Here is a 25,593-nt window from a genome sequence, read left to right as displayed (position 1 = left end):
TTGCCTCTCTGCACAGTGGTAGTGACCCTACACCTCCTCTTGTTGAGGTAGTACATTGCCACTGTATTGTCCGTCATTATCAGGACATTCTTTCCCTGTACAGAGAGCAGAAAGGCCTTCAGCGCTAGTCTGATTGCCCTCAGCTCCAAAAGGTAGATGTGTAGTTTAGACTGCAATGGAGACCAACGACAGCTGATTGTCAGATCGTTGGTGTGTGCTCCCCACCCTGTGAGTGAGGCATCCGTCACTACTGTTATCTCCGGCCATGGTTGCCAAAAAGACTCTCCCTTGAGAATGTTGTCGTTGCAAGCCCACCATAGAAGATCTTGAGCAACTGCACTCGGGACTTGCAGAAGATCTGACATATTCCCTGAGAACGGGGACCACTGAGTTCTGAGTGCCCATTGAAGGGATCTCATTCTCAACCTGGCCTCTGGTACTAGGAAAATGCAGGATGCCATGAGGCCGAGCAACCTGAGAAAATCGAAGGCCGGTAGACGTTGGGCATTCTGGAATTTTGTTACCATCTGCAGGATGTGGAGAGCTCTCACTTCGGGAGGCGAGGCTTTTCCCGAGGAAGTGTCCAAGACTGCTCCGATAAACTGGAGCTTCTGGGATGGTATCATGTGGGACTTGAGGGAGAAGCCCAATTTGTGGAGGAAGTGGCAGGTGATCAAAGGATGTTCCTGAGCTTGTTCTGGAGAACTTGCTCTGATCAACTAGTCATCCAGGTAGGGGTATATGTGAATACCTCCTCTCCTGAGACTCGCTGCCACAACCACCAACAGTTTAGTGAAAACCCTCAGGGCTGAGGTCAACCCGAATGGCAGAACTCAAAACTGATCATGAGAATTGCCAATCGCAAACCTCAGGTACTTTCTGTGCTTTGGATGGATTGGCACATGAAAGTAAGCATCCTGAAGGTCCAATGATACCAACCAATCTTGGAGTTGGAGAGCCTGAAGTATCTGAGAGTCACCATCTTGAACTTGTCCTTCCTGAGGAACTTGTTCAAGTTTCTCAAGTCCAAGATGGGTCTCAGTCCTCCGTCCTTTTTTGGAATGAGAAAATATGGGGAGTACCAACCCCTGTTCCTCTCCGCCACAGGTACCAGTTCTGTAGCACCTTTCTCTAGCAGGGTTAAAATTTGCTGCAACAGGAGCGGATCTGGAGTTTTGATGGAGTTGGCTCCCGGTGGATGATTGAGGCCTTTTTAGGAAGGGGAGACAGTAATCTTGGGCTACTGTTTCCAGTGCCCAAGCATCTGAGGTAAATCCCCCCCATTCCTTCAGATGCTGAGAGATCCTGCCTCCCACTGGTGTTTTGTGTAACAAGGTCTCAGAGGCATTTGGAGGCGGCTGCAGGACTGGCTGAGGGTACAGAAGCCGCTCCTGAGGCTGATTTTTTACCTCTTCCTCGTGCTCCACGAGGGAAGTTTCTTTTGCCCCTTTGAGAAGCCTGTCCTCTTCCTATACCAAAAGAGGAGTAGTATCGAAAAGAACGACCCCTCCAGGAAGATGAGCCAGAATAGGGTTTTAGAGGCTGGCACATAGAGGCGCTAAGCGATTTAGCTGCCACTTTCGAGGTCTGAAGTTTTTCTAGGCTTTCATCAGCCTTGCTGCCAAACAGCCTCGATCCATCAAAGGGCATGTTAAGGAGTCTGGCTTGCACATCTGGTGCAAACCCCAACTTCCTCAACCACGCAAATCTGCGTAGCACAACGCTTGCAGCCATGGACCTGCTGATACTATCAGCAGTATCCAGTCCAGACTGCAGACATTCCCCCATTGCCTCCTTTCCGTCTTTGACTATATTCAGGAAGCCTTCCCTTTCCTCGCCTTCTGGAATATGATCAGCCACCGCCGAAATACAGTACCACAGGGTATGGGTAAACCTGGCCAGGGTACAGGTGACATTTGTCGATTTAAGGGCCATACTGCCCGACGTGAAAACTTTACGTGCCCATGCGTCAACTTTTTTATCCTCTCTATCTGGAGGATTAGTGGGTTATGCAGTTTGTCTTGATGTAGATGCTGCCTGAATGACTAGACTTTCTGGAGTCGGATGCTTATTTAAGTATTCAGGATCCGTTCCAGCTGGTCTATATTTTTTTGGAAAAGTGCTATCTGCAGCAGCAATACTCTCAGGTCTATCCCAGATTTTCTCCTCCGTCCTCTGAAGAGCCCTGTGAAAGGGGAGAACTGGATCTTTTTGAGGCCCTCTGACAATTATATATCCGTCATGTCATCCTGTTAAAAAACGGGTGAAGTGTTACCCCAACCCATATATTCTATTACTCTGGTCATAAAAACCCTGTACCCAGCATGCTCTGCAGGATCAGGTCTGGCAAACTCTAATTCTGGGGAGTTGTCAATTCCACTGGCAGAATGTAGAGTATCACTCAGGCCTCTCATTCTAGATTCCTGGTCAATAAGTTCCTCAGGAACTTGCTTTGTGCCATAAGACACTCCAAAAGGAGTAACTTCGTCTTCTTCTGAGCCAGATTCCTCATAAATTGAGGACATGGACATAAAAAAGTCTGACCTGGGCAAAGGAGTGAATCTCCTTTCTTCTTCTACCATAAGCGTCGAAGGGATTGATAAATCTTTTGAAGTTGTCGAAAGAGTCTTCGATGACTTCGAAGATGATTTCGACACGGGCGTTGAGGATGTTTTTGGTTTTGGTGCCGAAACGGTTGACGCCGACGATGAGGTCGAAGCCTTCGATGACTTGTGTTTTTTTGTATGGCACCGTAGAAGTGCTCGACTCTCGAAGAGTCTTCGACGGCTTGGCGTTGACTCAAGTTTTTTTAGTATCCTCGACACTACTGGTTTTTACCATTGTAGTCTTGGACTTCCCTTTGTCGTCCAATGGAGCGACCTTAGGGGTATGGCTTTTTAGAGGTTCTTTCGAGTGGGTCGGGGCCGCGTTCTCGAAAACCTCCATCTTTTTATGGAATTCTTCCCATTTACTGGGAGAATCCGATGTTGTCGGACATCGAATTTCTTCGGTCGACTCTGAAGAAAAAGATGAGGGAGATCTATGTCTCCTCTTCATTTTTTTAGACTATGACGAAGAGTGTCTCGATCCACTCCTAGATTCCTTCGAATCAGTCGCTATGTTTTTTAGACGTAGCCTTCTTAGAGACTTGCCTCCCCACTGACAGTTTACCTCTCCTCTCACGAAGAGCTTTCTCGGTCATGGATTGGCAGGAACAGCAGTCGTCGGTTCGGTGACTGGAACCGACACCAGAGACAATCCCAGTGGGGATCCGTGATCGACAAAATCTACACACTTCCTGAACCCAGTCTTGGGTGTCGAAGGAGTCAAAGATGACAACATTTTCTTCACAGAAAATCTGAAGCGCGTCATTCTCGATAGCGAAGCAATTGGAAAAACGGAACTGAAGCAAACGGCGCGGCTCAAGCTATTTATACCATCGGTGACGTCGACAGAGTACGGAGTCCATCGAGGCACAATCGATGGCACGACCTCGAGCACAGCGCCCTCTGCCGAGAGAATTTTTTTTTCGAAGCAGCGAAGCTGGAGACAAGTTATCAAAAGATAAGATGAGGAATACGTGGGAGGAAACAATCCATTCGAAGGGGAGGATCTCATTTCCCCTTTCCCACCCAGCTTTCTCACCAAATCTCTCCTTGTGTCCAACCTGCAAGGCCCCTTAGACTTTAAGGGGAAATCGCAAATTTATAGCGGGCCGAAGAAAAAGGGGGCGGGGGCTGCCAAGCAAAGTGCTGTGAAAATGCCAGGGAAGTGGAGTTTGCCTTGGGGGTTCTAACGTGGATGCTGCATCCACCCAACTCACTGCTGACACCACGTTTGACCCAGGGGGGGCATATGGGCACTCAGCATTCGAGATCCTCAGCACCCACAGCCTTCAAGAGGAGCTTCTCCCATGACGACCTGGGACCACCCAAAGACCTGTTTTGAACCCCATGCCCGATACCACCCAGTCCAGCATATTATTAGATGTGCCCGATGTTAATCTGCTGACGCCTGGAGGGGGTCTCGACCACATGGCAGCCGATGATCTCCTTGACACCCTGGGCAATTGCTGTGAGGATCATTTTGGCCATAGCCAAACTCACTGGAGGTTATGATCCCTCGTTCTCACCTCTGGCGCCGGCTTCACTTTATTCATCTCCTGGTCTGCTACGAAGGACCGGCCCTGATGCTACCTGTCTGGTCTCAAATCCATGGACAGCACCGGCTGCTGAGGCAGCCCACCTGCCTTCTCCTTCCGTCTCCCCGGCAGTGGATTCAATGGACATGGGCTTGTATGGATCTTGTGAGGGAAAGCAGTCCAGTCCTCCCAGCAGTACTTGAAACGATTCCATGTCAGCTGTACTCTCGGGGGCTAGCTCCTTCCTACATCTGAGCCCACTCTGGAAATCCAATTCCCACTACCCAAGGAAATCAATGCCTGCCAGCCTCATCATCTACAGCACCCAACACTATGTCGGCATGCTTCTGTCAACATGTGCTCTCTGAACTGGCTGACATTAAAAAACTGTTATTGGTTTTGTTCAATAGGGTGACAGGGGTCAAGGGGGAGGGTGGGGCGGTGAGGGCTGGAGAAGGCCCACCAGAGGATGGGCCTGCGTCCAGCTCTTGACATATGGTCACATTCCCTGTGTCCCTGTCCCCCCTTGCCTCTGGTGCCCTGATCGTCCCAACTACGAAGAGACAATCAGAAGCTGACCAACCCCCAATTCAAAACGTACAGAGAGCCCATTAAAACCCCTAATCTGGGGGTTGAGCCCTCACCTTTGGTGAACCTTTCCCAGAGGGTCCCGGGAAACAAGCGCCCAGCGGGGAGGGAAATCAATGGTCCAAACCCTTGCCCTAGGAGGCCTTTGCACAGGTACTATGCCTATGAAGGGCTTAGGCGCTCCACTGTGTTCTTCCATGGGGTCCCAAAATTGCCTATCGATAGAAGAGAACCAAGGGACGCCCTTTTGAACAAATGCCTTCACTGGTTGCACTCTGTAGGGGACTGTGTTTTTGTGTCTACGGTCTCTATGTTGGAGTGCACTAGACTGACCAGGGAAATGTCTGCCGATATTGACTGTAAAACTGGTCTTTAGGGATGACCACATGGCAAGGGATGTACTGGAAAAATATAATTGCGATAGGCGGACCCAAATAAGTGAGATTATAGCCAGCTCTTCCCCCAACTTTGATCCTGCGGCCCTCCATGGCGATTCCAATAACAGACCTCTCTCTGGGGCGAACCTTTCTCCCTTGGGCCTGAGGCGATTTGGGAGTTAAAAGGGGTATGGGGTTGGTGGTATTGAATGTTTGATAGAGATCTGCCCGGTGGGACTCAAGGAGGATGCTGCTTCTTTGTTTTTCCTCTTTTCGTGAATTGACGTAATAACTCAGTAGAAATGCATTGCCAGGATGTACTTTGATGGTCTATAGGCCGGATAAAGTTGTTCGATGATGATGAAAATCAAATGATCAATGCCTTGGAGATTTAATTGAATGTGCAGCATCTGCATCAGTGTGCTCTTTGGTAACCTTAATCTCAGTCACTGAGAAGGACATCATTGTCGATGTCCCCACCGTTCCGCCCCATACACAGCTCCAGGCCTGGCTTGCAGTTAATACACCTTGAGGGCCAGTGCAATTGCCCCTTGCCCATGACATTTTGAGAAAGAATTGGTGTCTGTGGTGTACCTATTTAGTGCAAGATTAGCTTTTTCTAAGTGAGCAGTCTAACTTCCATTGGTCGTAACTCTAAGATCCAAATATCATTGTTTTACTTCCTGAACCAAGGTTCCCTCAAAATCTATATTTAAATTTCAGTTTTAATAGTTTATACCTGGGGTGAAATAACCATTGTCTTAGTTTTGCTTTTATTGATTTTCAACCCTCTGTCTTCACAGAACTCATTAAATGCATTGACTTGCTTTCTAAGTCTAGAAGGTGTCAAAGATAACAAAATTGCATGATCTGCATAGAGCATCATGGGTCATTTATCACTTCCACGTGCTAGGGCATCACACGGGATACCCAGTACTTTATCAATCACCCCATTGATACAGATGTAAAAAAGCAATGGGGCAAGAACGCACCATTGATGGATGATTTCTTGCACCTCAAGGGAAGTGGTAATTTGACCTCCACTGCCCCACCCGATCACAGCCTCATTGTTGTGGTACAAGGATCTAATGGCCAGTAGCCAGGGCAGTGGTAATGCAGACCTACTCAGTTTCCCAAAGCTTAGCTCTGAGCATAGCATCAAATGAGGTTTGGAGAACAAGCATAACATATAACTTCATTATCCTTCGGGCATATATTTCTGGGTAAGCATGTTCAACCTAAAACATTGGTCGATAGTCCTTATCCTTTAACTGAACCCTGTCGGAACATTATTAATGATCTCATTTTACTGCACCCATTTTTCAAGTTGGACACAAAGGAGCCAGGCATAGATTTTCCAGGTGACGTCTAAAAGGGTGATTGGGCAGTAATTACTAGGCTCATCTTGACCTCGCTTTTTGTATAGTGGGTCGATTACCACCTTGGTCCATGATTTAGGCACTGCAAGTGCTGCAGCAGCTGCATTTAACAATTGTTGAAGATAGGTGCCAACAAACAAGTTTTGCTTACCCCTGGTAACGTTCTTTCGACTGAATGTTCTTCACATGTATTCCTCATCTTTGATATATTCGATATGCAGCTTCAGAAAAAATATTGTGGCAGAGGGTGCTGTGAGTCGATGCAGTTGACTCGATGTCCCTTGAGGACCTCCGTCTCGAGGACGATGTCATCAAAGGTACATATAGCATGCGGAGCACATGTTGGCTTCAGTTAGTTTTATTTTTTCAGCACAACTACCCGCATAAGCACAGGTATGACCATACTAAGCTTTGAAGGAGCGAAAGAATCCAGACACGACTGAAGAGACTCGCACATGGCTTCTTTGCCGTCTTGAACAATAACCAAGAAACAGTCCCTTTCCTCCCCCTCAGGAATATGCTCAGCCGCCATGGAAATACAGTCCCATAAAGTGAATGAAAATTTAGGTAAGGCACATGTGGCGTTGGCTGACTTAAGAGCGAAGCACCCTGCAGAAAATACTTTCCTTGCCCATGCACCTACTCTCTTGTCATCCCTATCTGGAGGGATGGTTGGGTAAGTTACCTGTTTTGAGGTTGACATAGCTGCCTGCACCACTAGACTTCCTGCAGTGGGGTGTTTTGACAAGTAGGTGGGGTCACTACTAAATGGGTAATATTTTCTTGTCAAGTTTTTGGTTACTGCCGGACTTGACTCCGGTGTCTCCCAATTGGCAGACACCCTCTTTTGAAGTGCAACATGGAATGGTAAAATGGAATCCATTTGCGGACCCTTATCAAGGATGTCTGTTAGATAATCCTGCTTGAAGGCGAGGTTAGGTCTACTCCATTCAAAGTAATCTACAACCTTAGTGTCTGGGTAGCCTGGTAACTTGCCCACGGAGTGTGGACGAAGAATTCTACCCAACAATGTAACCCTGTGTATGGAGTTAAAATACCATACCAAGGGATCTACTATTTGGAAGAATGGACCCAAACAAGAACAGCAGACCTAGAGCCGGAAAGGAAAAGGCAGTTTAACAAAGGCCTTTCACTTTTTGAGGCAAGTAACAGTGTATCCAGACAGGACTAACCTTAACAGATCTTCTCACAAGTAAAGAATAACACAACCCTGGTTGGTCGAAATAGGTGGAATCAATCGAGTAGCAAGGAGGCATGCAAATCTGGAGGGAAAAAAGGTACAAAGATACAGCAGTGAGGTTTTGGTATAATGAAAAGATAGGGGAAGGACCAAGAGATCAGGAAGGATTAGATGGGCCCTTACCGTGTTCCTGTTGATGATTATCCTCTGAAGAACAGATGAATGATCACTCTTGAGGTAGTTGCGGAAGCAACACCACGGGAAAAGACTACTCCCACGCACAACGGAACGCCTAGTGGCCAGGAAGTCACTTGAAGGGCCTGTCGGAATGCGGACGCACCCAAAACACCCTCCATGTACCAGGAAGTCTCTAGTCCGTACCGGGATAAAAGGGAGTGAGAGGCTTCCGGACTACCAGGTAGTGATCAGAGGCGGGGATCCAATCCAGAGTGCAGTTCGATGGAAGTCCGATGTGCAGGTAAGGTTAGAAGATGAAAGACAAAAACAATCCGTTTAACAATCCGGGTCGGCAACGTGATGGCAAGAACAATCCAAAATCGAGCGGAGGAAGAAATCAGAGGAGCGGTCCGGGTCGGCAACGTGGAAGATAAAGGTAAGCCAAAATCGAGAGGAGACAGAAATCGTTGACAGTTCACAGAGAGCAAAACAAAGTGAAAAGGGCTGGAGAGACACAAGCTAACAAGGGTAGGAGTCACGTGGAGCAGAAGTTCAAGGACAAACAAGTCAGGAGACTAAGAAACCAAACTTGAGCATTCACTAGATACTGAGCATACTCAGAAGCACTGGTTCAAAGTCAAGGCAGAGTTTAAATAGTCATGAAATCACGTGACAGAACGTGCGCGTGATGACTGATGCCTCATTGTTTACATCCTAGTTTCCACGGCAACCGCCATCGGGCTGTAAACGGCGCTCATTTCTTTAAGACAGTGAAACCTGTAGTACAACGCTTTCTCTGAACAGCTACAGGCAATACTTGGGAAGGTTTGGACACTCTAGAAGTATTTTAAGACAACCTTCTGGGAATACAGGACGTAAGAGTGGAGGAATCACTAGGGTTCCTGACACTTAGACATCAATTGTCTATATGATGCATCTGCATGTTCGCACGATTCAGGTTGACCAAATTCTAGCTCGGGTGAAGTGTCCACTCTACTGGCTGTTTGCAAGTTGTAAAAGATCTTTTAGCCTCAACTCCTCCGATATAAAACCATTGAGGACATTTGGTGTACCATATTGTACTCCAAATGGTGCATCGTTATCCGATGGCTCATTTTCCTCATAAATCGATGTTAGTGATTTGAAATAATCCTTTCTAGGCAAAGGAGTATAACTCTTATATGGGATGAGCATTGAAGGCTTCAAGAATTTTTAACTCGATGCTTAAGGAGTGGTTAATATTTGTACTGAAGTCTACTTCAGCATCAATGGTGTTGAAGGTGCCATTGGTGTAGATGGCGTGGCAGACGCAGCTGGCGTCGAGGGCGCAGCTGGCGTCGATGGTCTCAATGACCTTGATCTCAACTTATTCTTCGACTTACGACTCAAAGGATCCTTCGATGGATTTGTCATTGCGTCGAGGCCTTGACGGCTCTCGATGTGGATCAGGCCTCTGTCCCGGGCTCGAGGGCGTGCAGAATTTGGCTCGAGCCCTTTCCTTACTAACTTTGGAAGACGCAGTAGGAGCATGGTTTGTTGAGAGTTTTTGTTTGAAATATTTTTAGCATTTCTAACGTAAATGCTTCTCATTCGGCAGGAGTGGAGGCCTTTGTGGGACAGGATATAGCTCTTTCAGGAGAGAAAGAGCAAAGAAGAACTCGAAGAAGGCAACCTGTGGTGTGTGAGAAACCTGAAGGTGTCTCCCTGACTAGTCCCTGGGGATCTGTCATCCAGGTGGCCAAGACACGGCCATCGCTATTGGATCCAGTTCCCAGGGATGGAGCAGTGCGGGAGGATCACTTGGATGGGGGGTTCTCGGGGAGCAGAAGTGGGACACAGACGGGTGATATGCGGTATCCCCTTCCTTATAACAATTCTTCCCCATCCTACCCAGTCAGATATTAAGAAGCTCTCACCACCCCCTTTCCCACCCATCCCCTGTTTTCCAGCACAAATATTTCCGTACACCAAGAAAAACCACAGACTAACACCAGAGCCGTTTAGCTGACGTGTCCCAACACAAGGGTCAGGCAGAGTCAGGAAATTGATAATAATCACACACACCTGACCGCCCTTTCCTTTCCCCACAGGGCAAAAGGTGGAGCACGAGAGCACACTACGAGCAAGGCAAACGGCACAACAAGGGAGCTATTTCGAGATGGCAGTTCAAAAGGAGACAAAAGACGGCAAGAACAGAATGGATGACAAGGAGAGAGAGCCCTTGCCCCTTTGGAACCAGGTCCGCAAAATCTCCAAAGGAAGACTGCGAACAATAGACAGAATGTTGCAGCAGATGTCAACAGTACACTGAGCCCTCCTACGCTGATGATCAAGGCAGAGAGGGGAGCCTGCTACCGTTGTACCGCCCTTGACTCCAGAGACAAGAAAACCAAGGGAGTTCATCACAGCCAGTGAGTCGGAGGGGGAATCAATAAAGAAACCCAACTGTGTTGAGCAAAGGTTGCAAATGGCAACTTAAGGCGAATCAAAGAACTGTTGAAAGCAAAGGGAAAGACCAGCTTCAGAGTGGTCCAGCACCATGTGGGAGCTCACCCGAAAGCCTCTGGCTGGTTCCCACCCACCCCCGTTATGTTTGATGAAACTACAGATACCAGAAGGCCCTAGGAGAGCCTCACAGAGAAGGTCAAAGTGGTCATACAAGGGTTGAGTCAAACCCCTTGTACAGTTGAAAGTCTTTGACCCGAAATCAAAAGGAAGCTAAGCTGAGGGAAGTAAAACTCAAATCATGAAAAAGCAGAGAGAACTGTATATTTGGCAATCGTGAATTCGACTGAGGGATGCCTGCAGAACGGGGTGAAGTGTAGTAACCCCACGAACATTGTGTTGACAAAGAGTGAACCTGACTGAGGGATGTCCACAGTGGATTGTGTAAAAAGACATTAAGATTTGTGAATGCAACATGGGCAGTCTCTTGAATACCAGCCATAGTGAACCCGATGGGGGAGGCCATCATTCAAGAGGAATACAAAGACATTGAGACGTGTGAGTGCAACAGGTGAAATCTGTTGAATACCAGCCGTAGTCAACCCGACGGAGGGAGGCTAACATTCAAGAGGGATCTGAGACCGGAAGAGGGTGATCCAGGGGTAAAAAGCCTTCACCCAACAAGCATATGGAAAACAGCTTTTTGTTTTGTGATTTTGATCACATCAGGTCCCCGGAGGCAAGAGACTTTTTGTAGAAAAGAAACGTAACCCCTGAAAATCCTTATACCTATGAAAGTAACTGTAGCCTTGTGCTGAGGACGCCTTAAAGTGAGCTGTGCTCAGGAGTCCCGCCTTGTCTCGTGCTAAAAACATGGGAAAGGGAGACCCCGGCTACCCTATCCTGACTTATCATTTGTGACCCTTTATTCTTCTATTGTGAAACAATATCCCACACTATTTTGTTACTTAGCTGTAAGGTTTTGGCAATAGAATAGGCCCTTTTATTTGACAAGAGACAACTAGGACAGCATTATTATTATTTTGATGGTCGTAGCTTGCTCTCATCTTAGATTTAGGTTTAGATTAGGCGTTTTTCCAACCCTTCACACAGTTTAATAAACGCCCTTCAACTGTGAACACTTGTGTCTGTCTTTACTGTTACCACCATGAATACCTTACAGGTGCCTCTTCTTGGACAACGATGAGGAATGGTGGGAGCCAATCCTCGACCTGGACCTTTTCACCTTCTTCCTTCTAAGAGAGTCGCCTCTCACATCGTCCGAAGGAGGTTTCTTCGGCGAGGTAGTCAATGGTAATTGTGTGTTTCTACCTACTTCCAATTTCCCCTTTTGATCGACTGGCATTTCGAATAGGCCGAGGTCTTGTGTTTCACACCGAGACACCACAAACATACTCGATGTGGGTAGGTTATCGACATCTTAACCCCGGTCGTCTGGGTTGTCGGTGTCAACGATTAAGACATTTTAGATTTTCGCGAACAAAACTATGGAAGCGCATTGTAGTTCTCGGAGCATAAGCTTACTCTGAAAAACAGAACTGAAGACAACATGCTCTGCGCATGCTGTATATTCCTGCGATGACATCATCCTCAAGACGGAGGCCCTCGGGGGGACATTGAGTCAACTGCATCGATGCACAGCGCCCAATGCCGAAATATGTTTTCCAAAGCAGCTGAACTTGGATATTGAATATATCAAAGATGAGGAATACTTGAGAGGACACAATCCATTCGAAATGGTTTTTTCCATTTGAAGTTCAGCAGCTAACATGTCTGGGCCTGGAGCCTTATTTGTGTGTGCTAAGATGATCTTTTTAATCTCATCTGTGGACAAACAAAGCATTTAAACACTGTATAGCGCAAAGGATGGATTTTTCTTGAATATGGGGCATTCTGGGTTCCTGATAAAGTACCTGAAAATGCTCCAACCACTTAGACTCAGGGATACTACCATGAAGGTTGAATTTCCTTATGCCAGACATGTTTTTACCAAAATATAAGCAGGTGATGATATTGTACAGACCACTGCTAAGAGATCAGCTCTGATCCATCTATCTGGCTATTTTCAACAAGTACGTTTTGATCAGATGCCTTTAGCACTTATAGAAAAAAAAGGTTACCACCGTAGTGACTACTATACTCCGAGCCCATTGTCTATTTTCCTCCATACTTGCGGGATATTTCGTCCTTTGGGACGGGAGCACATTTTGGCAACATCCAAAAAACATTGTCTTTTTTTTATTTTTACAGGGGGGTTTGGGGAGCCAGCGTATGTAGCTTTAGCCCTGCCTTCCTGAGCCCCGCCATGTGCATCGCCCTTCAGTCCTTTTTTATCACCAAGATCGGTAGACACATTAACAATTAAAGGGAACTCTTAATAGGGGACGGCGGGCGTACGGAGGAAAGGGGATTATGGACTAGGAATATATTAGTCACTACGGTGAGTAACTTTCTTACTCCTACGTCCCATACCCTTTCCTCCATACTTGTGGATTCACACAAGCACTGATGTATAGAACTGGGTGGATGGATTAAAACTTCACTAATTAAAGAGGTTTCTGAGGACCGCTTGATCAAACTGAGGGCCAGCTCTTGAACGGAAGTCGAGAAAATGTTTGCAGAATGATGGGAGGCCCAAGTGGCCACCTTGGCGATGGTTTCCCGAGGAACGTACTTTTGGAAATCCATGAGGCTGCTTTACCCTGCCCTAGATGTGTGTGGATGCCCTTGGGGGCCTGCAGGCCCTGTTCTGTGTGTGCCTCCGTAATGCAGGAAACTATCCAATGGGAAATCGTGGCCTTAGAGGCTTGTGTTGCTTTTGAATTCCAGATTTTCACAAAAAGGTGAGAAGAGTTTGCCCTATCAAGATAGAACTTGAGAGCTCTCCTGACATCATGGTTGTGAAGGACCGGCTCTGCATCTGACGAGGGGTCTGGGAAAAACACTGGTAGGGCAATACACTGGCTAATATGAAACTCTGAAAAGATTTTCTGGAGGAAAGACAGGTGTGTGTGCAACACCACTTTATCGCTATGGAAAGACAAAGGCCAATCCTACCTGAAGTGATGGCAACCAGGAAGGCCACCTTCCAGGTGAGAGATTTCAACTCCACCGTAGTCATGAGGTTGAACGGGTTATGGCAGAGTGCGCTGAGCAACACACTGAGGTTCAATTTTGCCTGGGGAGCCTTGATGGGTGAATGGGTGAAAAGAGATGTAGAAGAACTCATTTGGCCCCTGGCTGAAAGTACAGTCTGCCTTACAGCTTCCGCCAGTGAAGGAAGGCCAGGATTTCCAAAGCGGGAAGCAAGATCCCTCCTCTAAACATCTCCCAAGGAACAGAGGGAGATACTGAACCCAGAAACCCATCCAGCAGCTCCAGAACTAGGTAGGAAGTGCCAGAGTCTATGAACCAAACCAAGGACAAGACTGTTGCCTACAACACTCTCCTGAGCTTTGGGTTGTCCGCCAGTAAAGGACGACAAGCCCAGTGAAGAAGCTAGGAGGAGTGCATCGACAAGGATCAACCAGCATCCACCTTAAAGGACTTTTCCGAGCCACTCGAGCTACAACCGACTGTACCACTGACTGTTGTTACGCTGCAGTTGCTCATGCCATCCGAGACGCTTCGACTAGTGCTTCAGACCCGCCAACCAGCACTGAGACAACGAATCCTGACCCTGATCAGGCGTGTATGCCAGCCTGCAGCCGTCCGCCCAGCCACCTGATACTCGCAGCTGTCTCCCGCGTGAACTCTGTCGCGGATGCTGCAAAGCGCCCTGAAACTGACTCGACCCTGTGGAGCACCAAGAACTTCTACAAGCACAAGTTACATTGTAGTTTTGCCCCCCTGGTGCTTCTCTGAAGGCCCCTAGTGACATTTTACAACCCATTGCTCCTTTTGTGCTGAAACCAAGTATCCTTAAACTATTGCGACTAATTTTACCGACTACCCTCCCATCAGTTTCCAGAGTGCATCCCCTTTCCTTCTTGAAACTGTCTGTCCTCTAGATTCCTTCTCAGGGTGGGTCATAATAAAGTATATATTCGTATACAACCTTGACTGGACAGTTCCTTTATCATTGGGTAATAAATGTATTTTCGCTGTGTTGCAAGTAACCACAAATCACGTCCTTGCAGAGATAAGCCTGCCATTCCGTCCATGTTACCAAAATTGGACAAGGAGATTTATAATTTGCTTGTGTTTCCAATGTGTTCGGATCCCTTCTGGTGTACTAGAGGTGTGGGGCTGATTGGTTGTTTAGAAACCGATATTCAATCCTGGACCACTGGTGGCCCGGAAGTTGATTTGTCATGGTAACCAAACCAGAATACAAAAGGTGTAATGGGTCCATTCTGATTGAGCGACTTGCATAACTAAAATGCTCATCAATGCGTACCAGGTATGCATTACCCCTAAAATGTTGGGGAGGAATGTATTATTATAATTGTGTATAATCCTTCCCCTAGATTCCATGATATCTGTGGCATTGCAAAGGCATAGAAGGCAGAATGCAAGGGTCAGTGGCAATGAAGGTCGAGAGGCACCATATGCACACCCTGAATATCAAAAATATATGGCTTCCCATCCTGGCAGTAAAGGAAAGTAAATGGTAATAAAACAAAATGTAACTCTTTGTAAGTGTAAAAATATGTGCGTGGGCCAAAAGATGTAAAAATTGTCTGGAAAAAATGTAATGTAAACGAGAAGGAATGGAAAGCGTGAACTGGTAGTTGGTTTTCTTATATGGATGAGGTAGGGCACACGGATGACCTGTGCACTTAAGGGTATTCCTTTAAATTCTAAACACTATAGCTCCAAATTAGCAGCACCTTTAGAGGAGTTTTTTGGCCAACTTAACCTGCTGAAGGGAGAATTAATGGGAAGGATAGTGGGAACGTAAGATACCATGATGGAGAAATCAGGTTTTTTTTTAAACATTTCTTAGTTAAGGCCAAATATACATGTACTGCACAAATGCACAGCAATATGTAAAACAACATTTTTCCACCATATAGACAGTTCCTTCTGAGGGAAGAAAAGAAAATCTTATTACCATACCTCTTCTGTTGCACTGTGATGCCTTTCTTCTGCAGTGCCTTCTCATTAGCATTTTGAAGCAGTTGAATTTCTTTTCGGGAGAAGAGCCTGATAGAAAAAGCTTTCTCAAGCAGCTTCTCAGGGGATACAAACGTGGCAATATTCCTGACAAAAGCTAGGATGTCCTCTTTTATATTATTTGACTCAGTGACCTGCCCCACCCTTACTTTGTGAAAGAACTTGAGGATGGCTAAAGCCACTCTGTACAGGACCTTGTACCCTTCCACAAGATAGACATCGAAGACCCGTGTTACATAAGTAAAGGGCAGTTCCCCGAAAATCCAGCGCTGCCAGTTGGAGTATACCTCCAGTACATCCTCTGACAGTGCTACCATCATTTTGTGTGGGCCTTGGCAATACTTGTTCACCAAGTCACCAAAGGTCATAGAGGAGGATTCAAATGCAAGGAAGGATTGGTCAACTAGTCTCTTTCTTGGATCGTTACAGGCAAGAATACGGGACACCTGTTCAAAACAACTAGCCTCATCTTTGTTATAATGAAGCAGCAGCGAAACCAGAGAGGGCAGGACTGGACAAAATGATATATCAGGAAATTGGTTCTCGATGCAAGCAATAATCTTCCTCACTGCCAGCAGACCTTCCGTATTCAGGCAATAGGTAGGTATCGGACGGTCATCCACAAACTCAGGAAGGTGGATCATGCTAGAAACACGTTTTCCAACTATCTTTACAACAATATCTCGGTACACATCTGCATCGGGTGTGACAGTACGACATGGGATTTCCTTGATAAGCTGCTTATACACATTAGCTCTTAGAGTGTGGCACTTGGCCCAATAGCCTTGACGAGCCATAGTTTTCACTTCCTGGAAATCAGTAGTGCGCACTTCTTTGAGAATGTGGTTTTGGCTTGGTTGCTCCATTTTTTCCCAGTCCACAAAGTGACCATATTCACTGTCATCCATGGTGCTGCAGGTTTTCTTTTTCAGAGACATTGAAAAACGTGATTACTTGGTATCACTCCTATGAGAAAATCATTGTTTTTGCCTAAAAAGTAAAAAAAAAAAAAAAGAAATTAGATGTTTAATTATTTGTTTTTGGCTAATACTTCAAAATGACTATTGAATGGGTGTCTTAATCCACAGAAATTAAAACCGGTTGTTCAAAACACATTACTACAAATGGAATTGTCTACATCTTTGTCAATTGATGCCAATATTACAGAAGCAAAACAAAAAAACGACTTATAACTTGCACGTAAAAACATTATTGCCTACCATCCTTTCTTAAATGTGCATGGCGCACATTCTTCTTACCGTTTCACTTCTATTAACACTGCCTCAACCGCAAAGCTCTAAATACCAGCAAATAGTAGTAAAATTGTATGGCAAACGGAACCCTCCAATTCAATCAAATGCTTATTTAAACATGGACAGTTCTTTAAATAAAAGGTGCAACAGCAGACACTCTGGAGTATCTAGGGATTTACTGTCACATCTACATATCTTCACGTCCAAGGAATCATCAGCTAATTGCGTGCCAATTCATACAATCAAGCATTTCATTGAATACAAAAAGAGAAACAATGACGGGATTGAATCAGAATGAGTCCACAGCGTGAGATTCCAGAGTAAACACAAATGAAGAAATGCCTTTGAGCACCCCATTTCCAGAACAAATCTGCCTGCCTAAAAGTAAACAGTCACTCAAAACATCTCGTGTATGTAGTGCCCTGCACTTAATTCTTGAAATCCTGCAGACTCTTTCTTAGCTGGGCTTGTTAAAATGTCAGTTTGGGCCATCCAGACTGCTGAAATACTAGTCACCACCACCGATGTTGCATTGATACGCTGCAACTGATTCGGGGCGTCTGACAACTGCTGTCAAGCCACGGGAAATAACAGGTTTGCACCTTCACTGCTTTTTAGTGGTGCAGCCTCGGTCAGCTGCTTCCTTACCCAGGCCATAAAGTGCCACCAGACTTCACTGCTTTATGGTTTGGCTTAGGATGTAAACACTGAGGAATTCTCCTCCTGTCCCTCTACTCTTCCCTTCACATGCTCTTCCTCTGACTGTTATATTTCCTTTTGCTCCACCTCTCATTCACCCCTTTCTTCCCATTCTCTTGCCCACTTGCTGTTCCTCCATTCAGCTTCACCTCATCTTCTCTCCTTACCTTCCCTTCAGTTTTTCTCTCTCCCACCTCTGCTCTGAAGTTAGTCTCCACTCCCTTGTATCTCTCGTGACCACTCACTGTTGCTGCTTTCCCCACAAAGCCACGTTTGGAACTCCGCTCCCCCGTAATCCCAATTCTTACAATAACTATCCAGCAAACAGCACCCATTGTACCTGCTGGGATACAGGTCTGCATAGGTTAAAGGCGTAAGAGTGTTCAGCTGTGTTTTGGTTGCAAAAGATATATGCAATTGCCTACAACTCCGCTTAACAGAAAAACTATCACCTGCAACTACTTGCCCTGTGGATCACACTGGCTTGACGTATAAAAATGACCCAGTCGCCATTTAGATTTCCCATTTTACATGCAATTGTTTACACCGAGACTAGGGTTGGAAACCTCATGCTTTTCCCGATGCTTTGATAGCTTGCTTTTGCTGAAGACAATGCAAACATTAACAACTGCCTGGTGATCAGCACTTGCAAGCTTCTTCCATGCCTGAGCCAGAAACTGCTATTACACATCCTGCAGACACCCAGGTTAGCAGCTCTGTGAGCTGTACTGCTCTTGTCTATCATTCTATTGTACTGCAGAGTATGTTGCACTTCTCTGCAACACTGATGTGCCATTCTGCCAAATGGTATCACATTTGAGTTTACCAATACGTTGACATGGGGTGGCAGGGTTAGGACTAGCTACATTTAGAGCACATATGAGGCTGGGGAGCCTGCAGATCTTCTGTGTACACCGCCAGGAGCCTACACCACAGAGGAGGTGGGGAATACCAACTCCCACAGTGGCCCCAGTCCCAACCACTAACCTCAAAAATGAACTTTATCACAATATTCCTTTCATTCTTTGGACATTATTCAACATACACCACAGTTTGAACAGGGAAAAAAAAAGCCTTGGAATATTGTGATAAAGTTAATCTTTAAAGCTAGTGATTAGGACTGGGGCCACTCTGGAGGTTTGTGTGATATTTGGTGGGGGAAAAAACACAATTTTCACTTTGTCGGGGATTCTGGGTAATAAATTCTGGGCCGGTTTGCGCAAGTCAGACCTCTGCGGATTCCCACGGGTCTCCTCTTTTTGAAAATGCATGGGGTTCCCCGTTTTCCTTGGTGGCTTGGAAACCCGAGGCCCATATCTGTATGGTGTGCCCATCTGGAAAAAGTGTGAAAAAACCACAGGCTTCTTTGTACATCATTTTATTCTCATTTTTTGAAAAAAACACAAAATGTTCACCCTTTTTGGTTATTTTCTCTCACCTCCCTACAGCAACCTAGGATTCCTGGGTGCCGTTACGACCGCCTACATGTGGGAAAAAAAGGAGCCAAATTTGGCCGAGATATCTCATGTAACAAAAAAGTTACAAGGCATTGAATGGCCACATACCAAAATCACCAAAAAAGGCCTTTAAAGGGTTAAAAAATAGGGAGGAAAATACTTCCACTTCAAAATCTTATCTGAAGCACTGCCTACAAACAACGAGTCCTTCCACCAACTCGTCTTGGTAGAAAACAGCACCCTCTATATGTAATCGTGGCCTCGTACTACACCATGGCAACGCATGTCCTGTTCCATTTTTGCAAAAATGTGTGTGTTGTGTTGTAAATGATAGCTCCCCTCTCCTTGGTCCCTTTGTTTCGTAATGCAACAAAATTTCCTCTGTGTTCCCTTTCTGATATTTTTACTGGATGTCATTTTCTTAAACATCGCTCTCCTCCAACCACTGTACAGACACCGTGTCACCCTGGAGAACCCCCTAAACATGCATTAAGCCAGGTGGACCAAACAGTGTGTGGTCTGCAGCCCTATAGATAAAAGGGTGTATCGGACAATTGTACTTCCTAGAGATAGACAAATACTCCCACCACCCAAAAAATAAGGAGTAAAAAAAATCAGACACATGGAACATTGCGCCCATGCATTCAACCACAGAGCCCCATGAATAAGCTTGGACCTGTAGTGCATGTAGTGATATAGGAAGAAACATTACTGTCTGATCAGAAAAAAGTAAACATGTATCTTTTAATGTGTATAAATAACTAGGTGCAAAGAAATAATTACAAAAAATTTCAGTTTTCCATTTAAAACATATTACTCGCATATAAACTACTCCCTTTTACCGAAGGTTTTATATATAATGCAACCAATACCTCTAAGCTTCTCAAAGAAAAGGATCATGGAAATAGAGTTTTTCAAAACTTCCTCTGGGGTGAAAAGAAAGCTCCAAAGATTCTGAGATTTATTTTGCTACGTGGTGCTAAGGAAGGAGGATTTGGATATCTGGATTTTGAAATCATTATAGAGGGTCTATACTAAAAAAGGCAGCCCTTTCTATGACACCAGATGCAGAATGTGAACAGGCTTGGTTGACAATAGAGATGGATAGGCTCTCAATTTCAGTTGGACAATATATTTTCAATGGAAAAATTACCAAAAGGGGGCTGTTAAATTGCCGTCCATTAGTGACTAAAGAAATGATGATATGGTGGTTAATTAACTTTAATGGGAATTTATATCTAAACTACAAGGACACTATTTGGCACAATCCTGGTCTACGAATCGAGATCAAGACTCTAAACTGGCGAAGTTGGATTTCAAAATGGATTTTAAAGATAGGGGATATAATGCGTGATGGCCGAATTGTATCATTGGAGGGACTACAAGGGGGTCAGGGAACTTGAGTCTCTTGAGTCGGAGATTAAATATGTTGTCTATGCCATTGGGGAAAGAACCGGCAGGTTGGACTATATTTCAGACACTGCCACGTATGTTTTCCACATATCTGAACCTCATGCCAATGAACAGTTTTGCTGTCGATTCATGGAAGAAATTAGTGGAAAAATGGGAAGAAGAATTGGGGGTGTACAATTACAGAAGGGGAATGGAGACGTATGTGTCAGGTGGTTTATAAGAGTACGTTAGATCTCAAGTTATCAGAAAATGTTAGGGCGGCTGTATTGGACACCAGAACGTATGTGCAAGTTGAGGCTGTTCGATGGTGACTTATGTTGGGGATGTGGAAAAGAAAAAGGGACACTTACTCATACGTTATGGCATTGCTCCCAAAAGCAGAATTTCTGGTGGGAGGTACCGGATCGATTGGACGTGATCTTATCAATCAGTTTTCCAAGAATGCCATTGCAGGTTTTGCTGTTATCGGATAATGGGCAATGTAAAACTGCTCGGTTGTTTGGGAATTGGATTGACAAAGTACTTGTGATAGCGGCAAAGCAGATTTTGAAAGTGTGGAAAACAAGGACAAAGCAGCAAGTTGAGAGTTGGATACATGATACATTGGTATTGTCTAATTTTGATCGAGTCATGTTTCAGGGGCACGGAAGAGGGGAAATATCTGGATCTTTGGGTGCCCTTTAATGACTTATATGGTTGTTGAGTGTTAGAATGACTTTCAAGCAATCTAGAAATGAACAGATATGGTTATACCCTCTTTTTTTTGGTCTAAATGTTTCTTTTGTGTTCTTGTCTAGACTAGAAGTAGGTCTTATTGTTGTATTAACATTACCTAGGAAGGATAAAGTTGCCCTAATGGGAAAGGAAAATAAAAACGTATAGCTGATTTAGCAGGGTAAAGGATGACTTAATACTTACCAATGTAAGGTGTGGAACAAGTTACTTACCTGCAACTGTTGTTCTCCAGCATGGGTCTGGCATGGATTCACATGCTCATGAATATTCCCCGTCGTCAGGCTGGGAATCCTCGGTAAAGAAAAAACCAGTATCAGTTTCGTTTCTGATCTGTCTTTCGTAGTAATAACCAATCACTGGTCTCTGCGTCATACTGACCACAGCCAATGACTGCCCTCTACCTAAGCACCGCCTCTGGCAGCCATCTTGAGATTTGGAAGCACGTGAAGTGGCAGTATGACCAAGTGAAGAGCCGCAGAGGGGTAGGCGGGAGGGTTCGCATGTGAATCCATGCCAGACCCATGCTGGAGAACAACAGTTACAGGTAAGTAACTTGTTCCTTCTCCAGCATGGGGTCTGGCATGGATTCACATGCTCATGAATAAAGAATACATAGCAGTACACACATGCACAACCACGGGAGGTGGCAAAGGCTCAACATTAAGCATTGCATCAAACTCAACATTAAGCATCTTACCTCCTCACCAGGCTCACCTCAGGCGAACAGGTTGCGCAGCACTGCTTGGCCGACCCTGGACTCCTCCCTGGAATCCCGATCGACGCAGTAGAACTTCGTGAAGGTGTGCGTCGACCTCCACGTAGCAGCCCTGCATATGTCCAGCAGGGGCACACCAGAAAGGAACGCCGTGGTAGCTGCGATCGCTCTGGTGGAATGGGCTCTCGGACGGCCGGGCAGCGGTCGGTTTGCCAACCGATGACAGTACATGATACAGCCGGAGAGCCATCTGGAAATGGAAGCCTTCGAGAGAGCCTTCCCCTGATTGACAGGTCCAAAGTTCACAAAGAGTTGTGACGTCTTCCGAAAACACTTTGTGCGGTCCATGTAGAACTTCAGCGCTCTAGCCACATCCAGCGAGTGCAAAGTCCTCTCAGCCGGGGACGAAGGCGACGGGAAGAACACAGGCAACACCAAGGGTTCGTTGAGATGGAAGTCCGACGGTACCTTGGGCATGAAGGAGGGGTGCGTCCTGAGCACTACCCTCGTGTCGTGAAAAGTCAAGTAAGGGGCCTTGCAGGAAAGGGCCTGGATCTCTCCCACCCGTCGTGCGGAGGTGATGGCCACAAGAAACGCTGTTTTCCACGACAGAAACTTCAACGGGGCCGAGTGCAGAGGCTCGAACGGAGGTCCCATGAGCTTGGTCAGCACCACGTTGAGCTCCCACGCCGGGGCCGGAGCCTTCACCGGCGGGAACGATCTGAACAGTCCCTTCATGAACTCTTTCACCAGACGATGAGACCACAAGGACGTCCGTCCCGTGGTTCTGGTGTATCGGGAGATCGCAGCAAGATGAATCTTGATGGACGCGTGTGCCAGTCCAGCTTTGGCCAGCGTCAGCAGGTACGGCAGAACTTGGGGAGCCGTAATCCGTAGAGGGTTAATCTTCTGTGCGTGGCACCAGACAGAGAACCTCTTCCATTTGTGTCCGTAGCATTTAAGAGTCGAGGACGCCCTGGCCTTTGCAAGAACCTCTCTGCAGTCGGCCGGTATGTCGTATCCTCCAAACTCTAGCTCTGCAGGAGCCAGGCCTGCAAGTTCAGCGATTTCGGGTTGTGGTGGAGGATGGCGCCTCCTTCCCTGGAGAGCAGATCCGCGTCCACCGGCAGCTTGATTGGCGGGGACGCTGACAAGTCCAGAAGGTCCGGGAACCATATCTGCCTCGGCCACGCAGGTGCGACGAGGATCATCCTGCACCGTGACCTCTTGAGCTGGTTGACGAGCCGGATTAGCAGTGGCAAAGGAGGGAACGCGTAGAGGAACAGGCCCTCCCAGGGGAACGAGAAAGCATCGCCCATGCTCCTCGCCTGGGGAAACCTGCTGGCGAACCTCCTGCACTTGGAGTTCGTCGCCGTCGCGAACAGGTCGATCTGGGATGTGCCCCACCGTCGGAAGAGGCGATCCACTAGATCCTGCCGTAGTTCCCACTTGTGGCACGAGCGCAGCTCCCTGCTGAGTGAGTCGGCGATGGTGTTTTTTATCCCTGCCAGATGAAACGGCACCAGAAACATCCCTTGGGCGACTGCCCAATGCCACAGGTCCTGCGCCTCCTTGGACAGTGCTGGGGACCTGGTTCCGCCCTGTTTTCTGATGTAAAACATGGTGGTGGTGTTGTCGGTGAAGATCCTCACCACCTTGCCCTTGAGGGACGGAAGGAAGGACCTGAGGGCCCAAAACACTGCACGGAGGTCCAGGACGTTGATATGTAAGGATTTCTCCGTCGGGAGCCAAAGGCCCCTTGCGTGCAGATTTTCGGTGTGCGCTCCCCACCCTTCCAGGGAGGCATCCGTGGTCACCGTCTCCTGGTGGGCTCGGGTCTGGAAGTCCATGCCCGCCGTCAGATGCGCGCGGGTGCCCCACCACCGGATCGCTCGTCGGAAACTCTCGTCGAGTGTGATCCTTTCCTCGAAGTTGCCCGTCGTTTGGATCCAGCGCGCGTCCAGGAACTCCTGCAACGGGCGCATCCGGAGCCTGCACATGGGAATGAGGTAGATGCAGGAAGACATCATTCCGAGGAGGGACTTGATGGACCTCACCTTGGCCGCGTCGGCCACCAACATCCGCTGCACCTTGCCCAGGATGGTCCTGGTCCTCTCCTCCGACGGGGAGGCCCGAAGGGACACTGTGTTGAGCCTCGCTCCCAGAAACAGAGTGTCTTGCGCGGGTACCAGGTGGGATTTGGCATAGTTCACGGAGAATCCCAGGTCCGTGAGAAGTTGGACGGTCCTTGCCGTGTGGACCACGGCGAGCTCCCTTGTCTTGGCTCGGATGAGCCAGTCGTCCAGGTAGGGGTAGACGTGGATCCCTTCGCGGCGCAGCTGAGCCGCCACCGGTGCGAGGCACTTGGTGAACACCCTGGGTGCCGACCGTAGACCGAAGGGGAGGGCTTTGAACTGGTAATGCCGCCCTTGGACCACAAACCTGAGGAATTTTCGGTGCCCCTTCAAGATGGGAATATGGAAGTAGGCATCCTCCAAATCCAACGACGACAGGAAGTCTCCTTCCTCCAGCTGACCCAGGACGTGCCCATCCGGAACTTTTGCGCCTTGATGAACTTGTTCAGGCGTCGCAGGTCCAGGATGGGGCGCCATCCCCCCGTCTTCTTCACGAGGAAGTATCTCGCGTAGACTCCGGAGCCCCGAAGCCTCTTTGGGACGAGTTCGATGGCGCCCTTCTTGAGCATCGCCTTCACCTCCAGGAGAAGTTGAGGGACGTGAAGTTCTTTCCTGGCCACAGGGGGGACGCGCGGACACTTTCTTTGAAACTCGAGCGCGTGGCCCCGGGCCAAGGCGTCCAGCACCCAACGGTCGGTGGAGATGGACTCCCACACGCTGACGAAGCTCGCCAGCCGGCCTCCCACCGGGGTGCTTCGGTGGGGGCCCGACCCCCCGGCCGGTTCAATCCTGCTTCGACGAGGCTTTAGCGCCTTGTCCTTGGCGACGACGGCGGGGTCCGCCAGGCTTGCCTCGTCCTCTGTAGGCCTCCTGAGATGACGAGCGGGCCGCTTGACGGTAGGAGGAGAAACCGCCGCCGGAACCTTTGGAGGCGCCCTTGCCTCCGCTGTTCCGAAAGGGCGTCCGTCGTTGTTGCAGAACTCCAAGGGCCCGGGCCGTCTCGGTGTCCACTTTAATGGCCTGAAGGGAATCGTCCACCGTTTTCCCAAACAGGTTGTTCCCATCGAAGGGCATGTCCAGGTCTCTGGTCTGAACGTGTTGACGGAAGTCCGTAGCCTTGAGCCATCCACGCCGCCTAAGGCAAACGCCGTTGCCCAACTGGCGGAACCCAGTGTCGGCGATGTCCGTCGCAACGGTAATGGCGTGGTCCGAAGCCACCTCACCTTCCTGCAGGATCTCCAGGGCCTCTGCCCTCTTGTCGTCCGGCAAGAAGTCCAGCAGGGGAGCCAGTTTGTACCAGAGCTCCCTGTCGTATCGGGCCACGATAGCCAAGGCGTTGGCAGCTTTAACCGTCGTCGCTGCAGACGAGATGACTCTGCGTCCCATAGCGTCCAATTTCTTTCCCTCGCCGTCCGGTGGGGAAGTCGATGTGGAGGCCGCACCCCCCCCCCCGCTTTTTTCCTGGCCGCCGCGGAGACGACGGGGTAGGCTGCGCCCGGAGGCACAGGGGGGCCGTGTCCGGGACCCGGTACTTTTTCTCGTACCGGTCTCTTCTAGCTGGCGTCGTGGACGGGTTCTTGAGGAGGGTGAGGCCCTCATCCCAAATGTCGTCCAATAGAGGCACCGCGAGGACCGTCTTCCTCTTGGCCTCGCGCCGCTGATAAAGGAAACCTTCCTTCTTCTTCTCCTCAGGGCAGAGTTGGAAAAGCTCGGATGCCCTGGCGATCATTGAGTGGAAC

At 47.7% G+C, this 25,593-nt stretch overlaps 1 protein-coding gene across 14 annotated transcripts in view; it reads right to left on the bottom strand.

Moving 5' to 3' along the window:
* The window catches only part of TBC1D24 (TBC1 domain family member 24), a 1,120,122-nt gene that overhangs the window by 535,680 nt on the left and 558,849 nt on the right, over nucleotides 1-25,593 (bottom strand). For all 14 annotated transcript variants that reach the window (XM_069646948.1, XM_069646944.1, XM_069646940.1 and 11 more), the window contains one exon: nucleotides 15,391-16,437. In XM_069646948.1, the coding sequence (XP_069503049.1) occupies nucleotides 15,391-16,385 (995 nt within the window). In that variant the 5' untranslated portion in view covers nucleotides 16,386-16,437. The remainder of the gene's footprint in view (nucleotides 1-15,390; nucleotides 16,438-25,593) is intronic.

Source organism: Ambystoma mexicanum, chromosome 2q (assembly GCF_040938575.1).
Source record: "Ambystoma mexicanum isolate Mex_15411 chromosome 2q, UKY_AmexF1_1, whole genome shotgun sequence".
Lineage (NCBI taxonomy): Eukaryota > Metazoa > Chordata > Amphibia > Caudata > Ambystomatidae > Ambystoma > Ambystoma mexicanum.
Note: the sequence above shows the minus strand (reverse complement) of the source record. Positions and strands in the feature narration are given on the sequence as shown.